General features: G+C 47.3%; 1 protein-coding gene across 1 annotated transcript in view; it reads right to left on the bottom strand.

Annotated features, from left to right (window-relative positions):
* CCDC63 (coiled-coil domain containing 63) overlaps nucleotides 1-6,950 on the bottom strand; it is a 28,123-nt gene extending 21,173 nt beyond the window's left edge. Inside the window, 2 exon segments of the mRNA XM_019950094.3 lie at nucleotides 3,818-4,007; nucleotides 6,877-6,950. Coding sequence (XP_019805653.2) covers nucleotides 3,818-4,007; nucleotides 6,877-6,935 — 249 coding nt within the window. The 5' untranslated portion in view covers nucleotides 6,936-6,950.
* Between the last annotated feature and the right edge of the window lie 9,467 nt (nucleotides 6,951-16,417).

The raw sequence follows: 16,417 nt of genomic DNA, 5'->3' as shown, positions 1-16,417 counted from the left end.
ATGGTAACTCTAATCACTCTTCTTATGATTTATTTATTCAGGGATGGGCAAGACTAAACCAGTTGGAGCCTCTGGCTGTCTGGTAGGGAAGCATCTGGAAAAAGTTTCCTCATTCCTAAGAGAGTCATAGGAAGAGATGGTCTGTCTTCTCCTGACGGTATTGTTCCATCTGGATGTGGTCCCTGGAACTGCTGCTGCTGTCTTGTCCCCAAAGGACAAAGACAAATACCTTGATAACCTAATTGAGCTGCTGAATCAACCAACCCTGAAGCTTGCATTATCTTTATACTTCCTGTTATATGAGATAAAAACATTTTCTTATTGCCAGTAATCTACTTATGGAAGGTGGGCTCTGCCTCCAAACCCAAGGGATAAATCATCATTGGTCTAAACTAGGGGTTGGGAAACTTTATCTTAAAGGGCTAAATAGTAAATATTTTAGGCTTCAAGGACGAAGAGATTAGTATGTAGGTACTCACATAACCATTTAAAAAGTAAACATTTAAGATGTAAAAACCATTCTTTGCTGGAGGGCCATAAACAAACAGACCAGACTTGGTGCTTGCACTGTAATCTGCTGCCCCTGGTCTACCCCAAAGCAATTACAGAAATTCCATTTCCCTGTGGCCCGTGATTGGCCAAGGAATGGGCATATACCCTAGCCCTGGCCAATCAGAGAAAATCTGCTGGAGGAATTTTGTAAAATATTCTCCCTCTCATAAGAAGAGAATATCATGTACAAAAACTTCCCATCTTTTCTTCCTATTTTTGAATGCAATTATATGAGACATTATACTAGCTAAGCTTTGGCAGCCATCTTGTGACCTGCCACAAGGGGAAGGGAAGGCTGGTCAAGAGAGTCATAGAGAAAAAGAAGAACCCATCATTGTAGAGCTGCTAAACCATCCCTGGGATGGCCTATTTCTAGTCAGACATCATATTAAGCGAGAAAAACAAACCTCTGTTCTCCCAGTTGCTTCCAGTCAAGAATTCTATTATCAATACTTGCAGCCCAACACATTCTCAAGCAAAAGATCAGGCACCAAGGGAGCCATTGGGTCTCACCCAAAACTAGTAAGGTATATGAATGCTGTTTATGATTGATATTAGCCAGGCTTTGGACGTTAGCTGGAACACACACACATACACTCCCCCACAAACTCCCTCACAGCAAAAACAAATTACTTCATCAGTGCTGACAAAGTCAGATTCAAGTCAAGTCAGGTTCCTATTCTACTCCGTTCTCCTCTCCTGTTCTATGCACAAGGCAGCGTCCTCAACACAAACCCCCTCCAGCTCTCTTATGAAATAAAACAAATGACTTGTTTTGATATATGGGAGGGCAGCATCCTCCACCATATATTAGGTGTGGCATCACATGCTCTGAAAGGATGCCTGCCCTAGCCCGAGTTGACCCCCAGAGTCCTAGGGCTCCACCTACTTGCCAAAGGAAGCTGTGGCATCAGCTCTTGTGATTAAATTCAGAGCTGTATTCCCTTTGGCACCTTTATGTCAGACGCTGCTTTTGTGATGCTGAAAGTAATTAGGCTTCAGCCCAATGGGAGACATTAGCCAAGGCTGTGGCTGATGGGGAAATACGTTGCCTACACTAGATGCTCAGCAGGAAGGCATCAGCTTATTAATTATTTTGTGAGGCTAAGCAGGGCCCAGTGATATCCTCACCTCCACTGACCCCTTGAAAGGACAAAGCTCTGGGCATTGTGTGGTGGACACAGCAGGAGGGGATTCTGGGAGCTGCCTGCACTGAGATGGAATTAGACCAAGTGGGTTTTTGTGTTGGGCAGTGAGTGCCGTACTCTTTGGAGGATTCCAAAACTAGGTTGCCTTTTCTAATGTTTCTGAGAATCCACATCCCCATTTTTCTTCTTCACTTTTATTGCCTCCTTTCTCATACATTCATATGTTTGTCCACTCATTCATTCATTCACTCATTCATCAGTTTTATTAAGCCCCTGCTTGGTGCCAGACAACAGGGGTATGATGGTAACCAAGACAGAGTGGTCCCTGCCCTCAGGGAACCTACAATCTAGGACTGGAAACAAGCCAGGAAGCATGATGAGCCCTAGGAGAGAGGAAATAGATGGTAATTTGCACACACACAGCAGGGGCATGTAGCAGAGAAAGATGAGGGGACAACTATCTTGCAGAAACAGAATTTGAGCTGAGACGCAAAGGATGAATAAGACTCCCCCAAGCAGAGAGGACGGGGAACATCACTCCAGGCAGGGGGAACAGCATGTGCAAAGGTCTGGAGGTGAGAGACAGCACTGTGGATCCATGAAGGCAGCCAGTGTGGATGGAGCACAGAGGAGAAGGAGGCAGGAGAGAAGGTGGAAGAGGCAGGAGGGGCTGAGGCAGCAGAGCCGGCAAATACACCAGGAACTTGGGCCCTTATCACAGCAAGAGTTGGAAATTACTGAAGAGTTTGAAGCAGAAGAAAGGTGTAATGAGATTTCCAGATTCATTCAGTCAGTAAATATTTATTGAGGACCTGCTAGGTGCTGGACACTGGGATAGGAACAGGGGGTACAGTAGGGAACAAAACAGACTCACGCAGGTGACAGGTTAGGGAGACATTAGACAACACCCATATTAAGGCATAATTACCACCGTGAAAGGTACTGTGAAGGAGGTGCCATGGGGTGACATGAAAGAGGGTAGGGGGTGCACTGGGATCTTCTATTCGCCCCCCAAGATCTACTCTCCACCCTGCTCTGTGCCCCAGGAAGCTAACCGGGAAGGATCCACAATGGCTTCCTTGTAGTTGGGGTCAGAGGTGAGAAGAAAGAGAGGTTGCGGTATTTACTCCAGGTTCCAGAATGCCCTACTCGTCCGAGTACCCTACAGAGTGTGCTATTTGTTCCTGGCCAAGAAACTAACACCAGGGGCATATACTTTAAACCGGAGAGAGGGCATAGAGAAGGCCTCCCTGAGAAAGTCACCTTCAGGCTGAGACATAAAGATAAGCAACTAGGGTAAGGCAGTGTGGGGAGCATGTGCAAAGGCCCTGAGGTGAGAAAAGGCTCAGCATTATTTGAAAGAAAGAAAGAAGTCTTTTGCAGCTGGAGTGTGAAGAGTTAAGGAAGAAATGACATGGGATGAGCCTAGAGGAGTAGGCAGGGTCTTTCAAACGATACTAAGGGATTAACACTGTATAGCAAATGTCTCTAGCTCTTTGCTTTCTGGATCCATGAGGGTTGCACTTCCTAGGCCCTTTTGTGAATGGGTAGAGTTGACTATTTTGGGTCAAGATAGTCTACCAAACTACGGGTTTGGTAGACTATCTTGAGCCAATGAGTCATGAACAGAAGTGACACATGTCACTGGAGCATTCAACTGCCAGTGTGAGACCCTCAGGACTCACTTTTTTCTACCACAGTACCTCGCAACGTTCAAGATGGGGGCTATCCCATTAGCCTGGCCCCAGGATGAGAGGATATAGGAGCCCCTAGCCAATCCACGATAGACATAAACCATGAATGGGAAAGAAACCTTTGTTGTTTTAAACCACTGAGTTAGGGAGAGGGAATTTTGTTACTGCAGCATAACCTAACCTCTCCTGACTGATACAGTAAGGATTGGGGCATTTAGTCTTACTGTAATGGGGAGGCAGTGGAGACCACAGTGAGGAAATGGATCAATAGAGCTGAGAGATCAGGGGTTACAATGGTGGTGGAGACAGTGACCACAGTCACGTTTAGAAAAGCCAACGGTGGGGATATGGTGGGGAGTACACCTCCTGCACTCCTTCCCCTTGCTCGGTGTTCTGGTTAACCCTTTAAGAGAAAGATCACACCTTCTCATCCAGTTCAGCCAACAGCACTTTCATCGATTTAATCAGGGCCTCGTAGTCCTCCTTGGTTTGCAGCAGGAAACACAGCTCCATGTAGTTTTTCTCATTCAGATCCAAGTTCCTGGAGGACTTGATGAGATTCAAAAGCAGGGTGATCTCATCCTGCTCCTCCTGCAGGGTCTTGATTTCCTTGCTGTTGGGAAAGCAGCATGTGATTAACCCTGAACCCCTGAGTTTGCCTGGATCAGACACTCCAGGCCCCTTGGTCCTGAAAGGAGACTCAGAGGGGTACTTCCCACCCCAGCAAGTGGAAGAGACTCACCCAAGGTCTCCAACCCAGGTCCAGAACTCAGATGTCCTTTGACCCAGTTCACTGCAACTTCCACTGCTCCGCCCTTCTCTGAGCGGCATTTTTTTTTTTACTCCTCAGAACAATTTGCAGCTGTGCCTGTCAAAACCCATTACCTAGTCATGGTGAGAGCCCTCAAGTTCTCTTTTGCCAGCAGCTCACTGACATCTGTCTGATTTTGCAGACTTTCTTTTCCGGCTTTACAGCCAGTTATCTCTGGTAATAAGAGGCAAGCCCATGAGGCAGGATCTTTCAATTGTGCATCAACACAGAGCTGCACAGGAACTTCTAACCCCCACCAACTTTTCTACTCAGGGGCTACTGATTTATGAAATTGGCTGATGAGTCTCCTTCTCTTCCTCTGTCTGCTCTGGAGAAGAGAGGGTGTCGGGGACGTGAGCAACCAGGGATTTCTAAAAGAGAAAAGAAGACTCAGGCAACTGCACGGCAACTGAGCAACAGGAAATGGTACAGAGGCCGAGTTTCTGGCAAAGTCTGGGCAGCCTATTCCTGCTGCTCAGTGCGGTTTGCAGACTAGCTGCCTCAATGCCCTTTGGAAGCTTGGAGAAATGCAGCAGCTCAGGTCTCAATCCAGGACCTACTGAATCAGAATGTGCTTTGTAACAAGATCCTCAAGTGACCTGTACGCACTTTAAAGTTTTGGAAGCGCCACTCTAGAACAGCAAAGAATGTTCAAGGGCGGGGTCTGCAAAGCTTTTTCTATAAAGGGCCAAAGAGTAAATACTTTGGGTTTTGCAGGCCAGAGGGTCTCTGTTGCAACTACTCAACAAAGCAATCATAGGCAACACAAAAATGAAGAGGCGTGGCTGTGTGCCAATAAAACTTTATTTACAAAAACAGGCAGCCACTCAGACTTGGCCCATTGGCCACCGTTTGCTGACTGATGTTCTAAAGCAGCACTGCCCAGTAGACCATTCTGCAGTGATGCAAACGTCCTCTAGCTGCGCTGTCCGACAGCATCCATCAGGCATGTGTGGCTATTGAGCCCTTGAAACGTGGCTGGTGCAACTGAAGAACTGAATTTCTAATTTTATTTATTTTAATAAATTGCAAATGTAAATAGCCACATGTTGCTAACAACCACTGGAGTGCATGCCCAGTTCTAGAGCATCTTGTCTTCTTAACCTGGCCCTTGGGACTTTTCTCCCCCTAAGCCCCTCTTGGGAGGGGTCTTTGCTAAGGTGCAGAGAAAAGAGAGAGAGAGAGCCGGATAGTAAGTCAGAGTTAGGCTTTCGGGGGTGCAGTGAGGTCGGAAAAGCAAAAGGAAGGTTTGTCCGCCTTTAGGCAGGGCTGGGACTGCAGTGAGGGGAGTGAGGTGCCCCAGAATTTAAGGAGGTCTTCATTTTCAGGGTGGTATAGGTGCAGGGTCTGCGCTGGGGAAAAGCACCTCCTTAAATATTACACCCTAAGCACCTCACTCACCTCACCCCAGGTCTCTTCCACTCTCCTCCCCTTCAGTTCCACCACAGTGAAACCAGATCAAATGGATCGGGGTAGAGTGAGATGCAGAAGGGTAAGTAAGATTCAAGAAAAACTGAAACCACATCAAGAAGTAGGCATTTCCTGATGCCCACCAAGGGTAGGCTGTGAATCAGGGTCACCAGCACAGATGTGCAGGTTGTGGACTGCACAGCCCAAGGGAGCACCATCTGCTTGAAAACATGTCATTGATTTGTTGATTTACTCCACTTTTCTGCGAGACACTTTGTCTTGTTTTAACAAAATCCCTACATAATGACAATGTTTCCAGCAGATGGCACTAAAGGGTCTTTGAGAAAGGGTGCCTTTTTCTAATTCACGTAATGATCCCATATGGACTAGCAGTGGCTCTGAGTGAACCAATCCATGGAAAATCTAAAGAACCCCTTTTCCCTACCCTCTGAACTTCACACATCATCTAACAGTAAAATTTTCTAACAATAGGCAGTTACTGCCTGTATAAACATTATGAATGTGGTTAAGGAATCACATTTCTTTGGACGGAATCTAAGAATGCTTGTTTAATGTCTGTTTATTCAACCTCAGGGAACACCCTTCTGTTGCCCAAAGAAACTATACACACCATAATTTCTAGGGCAACTCAATTTCAAATATTCAGGCCTGCAGATCCCATAATAACGCACAAGCAGGAAACGTCCTTTGGGGTATCCACCGACTGGTGATTTCCCCTTCTCTGGGAACTCCCCACCTTTACTGCTAGAATCGCTGGGGATACCCATAGCTATTTTTTGTCCTATGGCTCAGCACCCCCCCCCCCAGGCCACAGCTGAATGGGCCAGAAGTAGACACCAGACCCAAGCTAAGCCAATCAGATTCTCCCTCTCCTGGGAATTTTGGGATTGGAATTGACTAAGAACAGTCTCTCTGTGTGGCCTTTGGTCGCTCAAGAATTGGAGGCAGCCATCTCCCACCAGCTACGGCTGAGATTCAGAGAGGAAAGAACAAAACCCATGTGTTGAAAGAAACAGGAACCAGAATCACTTTCTTGTTTGGGTCCTTCACTGAGACATGGGTGCGCTGCTCCCCTTGGAGTCCCTGAGACACCCTGAACTCTGAGAATAAATCTCCTCTCCCCACTGAAGCTATTCCAAGTGGGTCCCTGCCCCAGACCCCATCAGAAGGCAAGCCCCATGAAACCAAACCCAACATTTTCTCCAAGTTCACTCAGTACAGAACTCTGAGCATCACTTACTGCTGGTTTGTGATCTTCTGCTGGGAGCAGAAGTTAAAGGACTTCCGACTGTCCACCATCTTCCGGAACTGCTGCCTCAGCTTCTGAAGCTCTGCCTCGGCCAGCTGCTCTTTGGTCTTCTCCGAAGGTTCCTGGGAATTTTCAGGGTCTTTTCTTCTGTGCTTCTTTTGAGTGAGACAGGGTGAGTGTTAAGCAACAGGTTAGGTGACTAGAAAAGCCCACATTTCAGCTTAAGGGTGGAGGGCAAGAAGAGTGCTTGGGGCAGGGCTGGAGTAGGAAGACCACCCTTGGGTGATGTCAACTGCTTAGGTGTTACATGGAAAACCCACCCTGGGTTGCCAGGGTGGAGAGGAAGCTGGACCTCATTACTGCATACTGAAGAGGTGGTCTTGCTGTGTGACCTTGGGTGAGTCACTTAACATCTCTGAGTCTCCAGTCTCTCATCTATAAAATGGGCACACATAGATTTGTTGTCAGGATTAGTTGAGTTAATACGTGTACAGAGGACCGCACAATGCCTGACCCCACAGTAAGCCCTCTGTATGTAGGAGCTGCTGTTACCCACCATCCACATCTTGAAGGAATTGTGCTTTCGCTCTCCTCAGACATTGTATCCAGGGAGGTCAAAGCTAGCAAGTGCTCCTTTCTCTCTCTGCGATACCTGTCCACAGTGGCGAAAGGAAGAGAACTTGTGAGCCACCCCTGCTGGTGGTGCAGGACCCGGCAGCACCCTCTCCCTTCCCCACCTCCCGCAGACCTTCCTCCTCCCACAGCTTGGCACACGAGGAGGACACGGCAGATGGCTGCCCGGGTGTGAGAAGAGGCTTTTTTTTTTTTTAAGCAATGTTTGCCTGAAACCTGTTCCTCTCATGATTTATTATTAGGAGCCAGGCAGATGGTTCTGGCATGTCTGTTACCCTCTTGCTCCTTGTGTTCCCAAAGAAGAGGGGCAAGATGGCATCAGGGCAGTGTCTCCTCTGATGGGGTTACATCGAAATTCGCCCAGCTTCAGCTGTGGGGACACTCCCCCCCACTTTTAAAGCAGGAGCCAGTAGTACTGAGAGACATTAGGTATTCAAAGAAGGCGACAATGCTAACCCTCTGAGCCCTATGGGGCTGTAAGATCCACTGCACCCCAACTCCCAGGCTTTAGGAGCTAGATTCTTAAACAAGAAACTTCTAGCTTTGCCACCCACTGAGGGGTCCTACAGTGCAGTGGTTTAAAGCATTGCTGTGTCAACCATCAGATCTCAGCAAAAATTCCTCCTTGGCCACTTGTTAAGTTTGAGCAAGTCATTTCAGTTCTCTGGGCCTTGGTTTCCTCATCTGGAAAATAGGAGAAATTCTAGAAGCCACTTCACAGGTTGTTCAGCATGTAAGGCACTAAGCCTGGCACAAGGTAAGTCCTCAGTAAACAGTGGCTGTTACGATGTGGTGCGATATGGGTCTTTTCATAGGATGAAGGTTCAGCATAAAAAATATTTATGTGTGGGCTTCCCTGGTGGCACAGTGGTTGAGAGTCCGCCTGCCAATGCAGGGGACACGGGTTCGTGCCCCGGTCTGGAAAGATCCCACATGCCGCAGAGCGGCTGGGCCCGTGAGCCATGGCCACTGAGCCTGCGCGTCCGGAGCCTGTGCTCCGCAACAGGAGAGGCCACAACAGTGAGAGGCCCGCGTACCACAAAAAAAAAAAAAAAATTATGTGGGCTTACGGGGCATCCAGCATTCCTCTGTCTCCTGGTAGCAATACCTGGAATTTCCAGTGGGAAGCCACTCCCTCCCTTACTCCTGGTCATTTTCTGCGCCCCTGAGGTTGACCCTACTCCATCAACTTCTGGATTGCAACCTATGACTCTGGATGGGTCAATCAGAGTGCCAGATCCCTGGCCAATCTGCATAATTCCAGCCCCCTGGCCTGAGTGATCAGTTCAGGAATGGGCACATGACCTTGCCTAGTCCAAGCAGAGTGAATAGTGGAATTTAAGCTTGCACACACAGGAAGAGAGAAACTCTGTTTCCTGCTGCACTTTAACCTATGTGAATGAGGTTGGGAGTGGCTGGCAGCCATCTTGCCTCTTCAGGGAGCCTGAGAATAAAGCTATCACTGAGGACAGAAGACAAAATCAAGAGAAATTGAACCGTAGGGGAATTATCTGAGCCCCTGGATATAGCCAAGCCTGAAGATACCTCTGGGTCATGTCCAATTACATGAACCAACATATTCTCCTAAAGCAATCCGAGATGAGTTTTCTGTCACTTGCAACCAAATGAGTTCTCATGCCTGAAGTACCTAGATCTCTTTAGCATAAAAACTAAGCCCCTACTGTGTGCTAAATATTGTAGGGAATTCAGGGATAAGTTAACCTTCAAGGTGGTATGAACCCTGCCCAGGGCAAAATAGTGGAAAAGGCTGCAAAAAGGAGATGATTTTCAATTTGGGTTTTGAAGGATTAATAGGAGTTCACCATGCAGAGAAGAAAAGTGGGGAAGGAATTTGGGGTAAAGAGAACTGCCTGGGCAAAGGCTGAGAAGCAAGTGAATAAAAGGAGTGTTCAGAGACTGATGTGTGGTCTAGTGTAGGCGGCAGTACCCACTGGGAAGTGACTGGCCAAGAGGTCTGGAAAAGCCAAGATGTTCCTTAAAAGCAGGGATGTAAGAAGATCAGCCTGTAAGAGACGAGTTAATCGCCTTCCAACAGTCACTTCTCCTTCATGAAGGGTTGTTGCTAAGGTAGTTGCCTAGCCAGGGGTTACACTTCCCAGCTCCTCCTGAATCCAGGCAGAGCTACGAATTCTCACCCATGGAATGTGAGCAGAGAGGTGTGTCACTTCCAGACCATGACTTTTTAAGAAGTGGATGTGACATTTCCATCCTGTCTTCCCAATCTGACATCTATGTGAGGCGCAGCCATAGATGGGCAGAGCCACAAGACAGGTCTCTTAAATCAACTTGTGGAAGAAGTCACCTGCCAACCACGAAATCCTCATTGGACTGTTACAAAAAAGAGAAATTAATTTCTGTTGTGTTAAGCCAATGAAATGAGGGGGCATCTTTGCTACAGCAACTAGTATGACTCTAAGAACGCTCTGACTTCTTCTTTCCTAACAGGACTCTGAGCTTATCCCTCCTCAATCTGCCCAGTTCCAGAGGATGAATCATGATTGGTTCCCACTAATCATAGTAACCCATTTCCCTTTGTCAATGATTGGTTGAAAGATGAACATGTGACTCAGATCTAGCCAAAGAGACATAAGGAGATGTCTATTCCTATTCCTTTGTGATAAAAAGAGCTTGTCCATGTTCCCCTCTCTTTTGCTTTTGGAAATTATTGTGAAGGTTACAATGGTTGGTGCTGGAGCAACCATCCTGTGACCAGGAGGAGAAATATCACTGTCACACTAAAGAGAACAAAGAAGAAATATGGGGGGAAATTTAGGGCCTCACTGACACTTTGCCACTGCCCCATCCTTGGAACCGCCTACCCTAGGCTTCTCGTTAAGTGAAATAACTAAGTGTCACTATTGTTTAAGGCACCCTTATCAAGTATTTTGTTCATTGCAGCCTAGATCATTCCTGCCCTACATGATCCACTATCTTGAAAATGATTCTCAATCTGCTGGGTGATAAGAATATAGTGGCTGAGACTGTAAGACCTCTGGCGTTTCCCTAATATGTTCTAGAGGGTTTCTAGAGGGTTTGAGGACTAACTGATTTTTGGTAAATCATATTTGAAGGAAAATATCTAATGTTGGAAAATTCCCACAGGCAGGGAAGTGGAATAAAGACTATGGTTCCATAGCTTGATTATTTCTGGAAGAGCCCTCAAGGTACGGGTAGAGGCTATGGCAGGATTTATTAGACTGATAAGGTTTGGGCAAAGAATACTCACTTTAGGACCTCTTTCAATTCTAGAATTTTGTGCAGCTCCGACTTCACATCGTGCAGAAGCTTTTCTATGTTTAAGGGTTCTTTTGATCCTAAGTGGATCTGTAATGCACCCTTCTAAAAGCATGACTAAATAAAGTATACTTGAAATTCACTGACAATGTGATTTCTCTCTCTGATCCTCAGTCTCCTGATCTATAGAAATGGGGATGCTCACCCCCACACTCAGCATAATGTATATAAAGCTCTTAGCGCAGTGCCTAGCACATGACAGGTGTCTGATGAATGTAACTTGTCTGTGAATCAGGATTTTCAAGTGTCAGTTTATCTTGCCCTTGAGTTAACTGGTTGTGTTGTGTGTTTTTCCCCAGGAGCTGGAGGCTCCGTCAACGCCTACCTTTTCGCTGATACATACACACACCCACAACCAGGCTCCCCCGGGATACCGGCTTTTCTCCGGCTTCCAGACACCAACACAAGTTTTTCCCTTTCTGTGCTCTGTGGGCTGGACCCACTCTGTTCCCTGGGAACAGATCGACCCCCATTCTCACAGCTAGGCCTTCAGAGAGCACCTGCAGGGTGTCCTGGGCCCTGGCACACCACCCTCTTAGTCAGGGGTCTCAAACTTGAGGCCCACAGGACAAATTCAACCTGCCTTCAGTTCTTTTTAGCAGGCAGTGTTTTAAGATGTGAATATGGGTCATGCACTCACACTCCTGGCTGCAGGCTCCATTCCTCCCCATTGCCTAACTCCTCCTCCCCCCAATTCCCACATTTCCTGTAACTGCCTGGAGCCAGCAGGAATTTGAGTCTGTGGTTCCTGGGAGGAATCTCAAAGCTGCCCATCTGTGTGCACTGGAAAGTGCTAAGAGATCTAGAGGTCCAGGTCAGGGAGCATCACAAACATGCCTCCTGCTCCCCGGACCTCAGTCTATCCACTACAGTATCTGTAGTCCTGGGCACATGATAAGCTCTTAGCAAATGCTATTTAAATGAATAAAGTCTCCTCCCAGGTGGGAGAAGACTTTATTGTCTAATATTTAATTAGCTGGGGTAGAGGAGGCTGGATCCTCCTCTGCTGCTGAATTTTAACAATCTGACCTTAAAAGAAAATCCTGACCCCTGAAGGGCAGGGCCCCTGGGACAGGCCACTATGTGGGTTATAAATTCCAAGTCTGAGAGAGGAGGATCCTGTAAAAAAAATGAAGCCAAGGCTGCATGCATAACATGGTTTAAACATGTGCTTGGAGCACTAATCAAGCAGAGGTGCAGAAACACCCACAGATTTTTTAAAATTGGGATCGTTACAGGGGGAAATGGAAGTTTGTTGTACTTTCCTTGGAGTTATTTTACACACTGTAATTTATTTACGTTTAATTCATGGGGGCCAAGATATTTTCCAGGTTTAGGGGCAGCTAAACGTCCGAAGGGGAGAGGGGCAGCCGCCACGTCTTTGCTTTCCCCAGCAGGGGGAGCTGTGGAGCAGCAGGCGCGGCTGCGCGCGCAGTGAAACTTACCAGGGATGCCCTGCAGGACAGCTCCCACCGCGTGTCCAACGGCCACTGCAGCTGCGTGTCCGACGGCGCCGGGAGGACTGATTGCTGTGCGGCTGCGCTGAGCCAACCCCCATTCTCACGTCCGGGCGTTCTCGGAACCCTGGAACGGGCGCCTTTGTGACTCGCACAGACGGGGCGTTTTCCCCTGGAAGGTGCCAAGAGGGTCCAGGGCCCTTAAGAGAGGACCAGAGCAGCTGGTGAGAGGAAAGTTGTTTTTTTTTTGGGGGGGGGGGGGGGGCGGGGGAGGACGACAGACTCCTCAACGACCCCTCTTCCCCCGCGGCGACCCCTCACCAGACTAGCCACTAACCCTCACGCCACTAACTTCTTAACTCAATTACCGCTCTCTTTCCCTGACTCGGCCACTCACACTGCCATACAATCACCATTCCATCTCCTCTCTCATTCACCTGCATGTCCTCTCACTGTCTCCCTACTCCCCATCTCACACTCACCCGTACTTACAGCAACCCTGCTGGGTACGTACACTACAAAGGAACCCAGATCTCTCTCTCTCTCTCTCTCTTTTTCTTTTTTTTAATAAATTTATTTATTTTTGGCTGTGGCTGCTTGGGTCTTTGTTGCTGCCCGCCGGCTTTCTCTAGTTGTGGCGAGCGGGGGCTACTCTTCGTTGTGGTGCGTGGGCTTCTCATTGCGGTAGCTTCTCTTGCTGTGGAGCACAGGCTGTAGGTACACGGGCTTCAGTAGTGTGGTGCATGGGCTTCAGTAGTTGTGGCACGTGGGCTCAGTAGTTGTGGCTCATGGGCTCTAGAGCGCAGGGTCAGTAGCTGTGGCTCACGGGCTTAGTTGCTTCGCGGCACGTGGGATCTTCCCGGACCTGGCCTCGAACCCGTGTCCCCTGCATTGGCAGCCAGGTTCTTAACCACTGCACCACCAGAGAAGTCCAGAACTCAGATCTTTCTGCTCTGCAAAAAAAGAAAGAACTTGAGACAAATAACCACGGGTGCAGAGGAATCTGTCCATCAATTTTCTTTAGGAGCACCCACCCCACGCTCTGTGAGCTTGACATGGGCACCCCAGTCTGACCCAGATCACCTGTGACTCCTGGCATGAGCATTTTTCACTGGCCTAACCGCATTTGATGGTTTAAAGATAGACATTTTTTCATACAAATGGCCCTGAAACATAAGCCAACCACTTCCTCTGGGGCGAAACTCAAGAAGCAGCCACATTACTGAAGGGAAATGATTAGGGGTACTGGTTTTCTAGGGTAATTTTGATGCCTGTGATTTCCACCTTACCTCCAACCCCTTGAGTGAATTTGTAGCTCAGTCTTACTAAGTTCTCCATTCTCTTATACCTAAACTCTTGGGACAAGATGTGTTTTAGAAGTTACTGTGTTTTTGGTTTCAGAAAGGTCATATGGTGCACAAGGAAGCATGTTGACCCTGATGTTGCTAGCAGCCATGTTGTAACCATGAGGGAAGTTAGTGGGACATTATATTTTACTAATGGGATTTGGGCAACATGTCAAAATCAAACACATTAACATTTCTGCAAGAAAACATGAATATTAATGAAAAGTAGAATAAATAATGATCATAAGCAGCTTCATGTCAGGCCTTGATGATTCACACAAAATGTTTTGGGACAAGTGTTGCCAGCCTCATTTTACAGATGAAGAGGGAATTTCCTGGTAGTCCAGTGGTTAGGACTCCGTGCTTCCACTGCTGGGGGCACGGGTTCAATCCTTGGTCAGGGAACTAAGGTCCCACATGCCATGCATTGCGGCCAAAAAAAAAAGCTTGTTTTCAATACAGATGAGGAAACTGAGGCTTGAGAAAATAGAGTGACTTTTGCAGTAAGTGGGGGATTCAGGATTTGAACCCAGGGCTGTCTCTAGAGACCCATGCTTTATCACAATTCTGAGTGAAAACACAGCTCCAAACCTGAGAAGTTCTTCTGGAAGCTGATATCTACCATCGATATGATATTTAAAGGGCTGCTCTAGCCCTCAGTTCCATATATAGCCCAATGACTCATAATTTCAAGTGTCAACGACTGAAAAATGATTAAGTTCAATTAGGTTCAGGACTTGTTAAAAATAGGCTTTCCTCAGAAGAATTTACTCTCTGCTTTTATGGGCACAGATTTCAGCAGCCTCCATGCAGAGAAGTGCAAGGCTTTTTAAATTAAAACATGCCAGAATCAATTCTGCTAAAGGGATCTTCAGCTCCATCAGCGGGGCTTGGAGCAGAGTGAGATGCCAGCTTGCCAAAACGATGAGCTAGCGGTGGGAAATGTTGACGACAGCTGAGTCTACAGAACGGAGGAGAAAATCAGAATCGGGATACAGAGCGGCTGGGCAAAGGCATTTCGCCGCAGACCAGGAAGTTGATTGTCCAAGTGAGTCTTTGACAACAAGGATCAGAAACCCACCTGAAATAACTCAAAATGGTTTTATTTTTGGCTCTCCAGCATCTGTTCCCCCTTCCTCCTTCCCAACAGATCCCAATTTGTTCAGGTAACCATCCCTCTCCCATTCAGCCTACATGGCCAAAAGAAATTGATTTTCACACACATCTCCAGGATAGCTCTCAATTACTCTTAGCCCATCACAGCCATCCCATCCTCCTTGCCAATGATTGGACCTGGAACCTAATTTTAAATCAATCTGTGCATAGCATTCTCTTGGAGACTGCAACTGGTCCAGGAATAGGCACATAATTGACAATGGCCTAATCAGACAGAAAGAAAGGACTTACAGTCCAGAGCTGGAAAGATGCTTTTTTCTAGCTCCATGGATGAGAACAAGGAAGCATGTTGCCCCTATTGTTGCTGGCAGCCCTCTTGTAACCATAAGGGAAAGCAATGTGAGAGCAAAGCCAACACATTATGGAGGGAGGAGCCTAGACAGAATTGCAGAACAGTGTAGCTGGAACTGTAATCATACCATACCTGAAATCCACCTTGGTTCCGCACCTCTTGTTAAAGGAATTAATACATTTTCTTATTGTTTAAGCCAGTCTGGATTCCCATTACTTGCAGCCAAAAGCATGCTAAATTATATGAATATCATGGTTATTGCATGTAAGCTGGAGGAAGATCCCAGTTTAAAAGAAATCAGGGCTTCCCTGGTGGCGCAGTGGTTGAGAGTCTGCCTGCCGATGCAGGGGACACGGGTTCGTGCCCCGGTCCGGGAAGATCCCACATGCCGCGGAGCGGCTGGGCCCATGAGCCATGGCCGCTGAGCCTGCGCGTCCGGAGCCTGTGCTCCGCAATGGGAGAGGCCACAACAGTGAGAGGCCCGTGTACCGCAAAAAAAAAAAAAAAAAAGAACTAAAAAAAATCAATCTTTGTCTTCTTAATCTCAACTTCCCAGGAAAGAGAACCCAATTTGGCCAGTCTAGATTTTATGTCCACTGTTGGCACAATAACAAGAGCCAGGGGGCTGCTATCAGGTGGCACAATGGCCCCTCCACAGGGACTGTGAAAATAATTCTCAAAAAAGGGGAGGGCAGAGTCATATAATGGAGAGAACACTGGGCAAGGTGTTAAGATATCCAGGTTCTAGTCCTAGCTCTGCCACTGATGTGCTGCATGCTCTTAGGAAAGTCAGTTGACCTCCCTGAGCCTTAATTTCTTCAGACTGCCAGGGCCAAGTTGAGAACTTTAAAGCCTGAAAACATTGTAAAGTATTTCATCCCACCTATGGCATTGAAAATAAAAACAGTACTGATCCATAAGATAAGGGTCAGGTAGTCTGACAGGATTCTGACTTCTGCCATAATGCTTTTTCAAATGAAATAACAAACCGTTTGGGGGAAAAAAATACTTTTGGGTGTCCCTACTTCACTGGGGCCCTCGGTACTGCTTTCTTTTGTTTTTGGGCAACTCAGCAAAGGCTACCCACCCCAGCCCAGCCCTGCCGAGTGGCCTAATCTCCATGTTGGTGGCATGTGGTGTCACCAAATCCTTCTTTCTGCTATGGCTGACTGGACAAGAACCCCTCACCCAGGTTAGACAAATCAGAGCTTCTTTCCCAGAAAACAGAATTTGGACAAAAAATTCCTTGAGAAACAAAAGACTGATTAATAGGTATGGGGTACAAGAGCCAAGAGATTGTGTGAAGTCAGGGC

The sequence above is a fragment of the Tursiops truncatus genome, chromosome 13, assembly GCF_011762595.2.
Source record: "Tursiops truncatus isolate mTurTru1 chromosome 13, mTurTru1.mat.Y, whole genome shotgun sequence".
In the NCBI taxonomy this organism is placed as follows: domain Eukaryota; kingdom Metazoa; phylum Chordata; class Mammalia; order Artiodactyla; family Delphinidae; genus Tursiops; species Tursiops truncatus.
The sequence above is the reverse complement of the archived record's forward strand: the minus strand, read 5'-3'. Positions and strand labels throughout refer to the sequence as shown.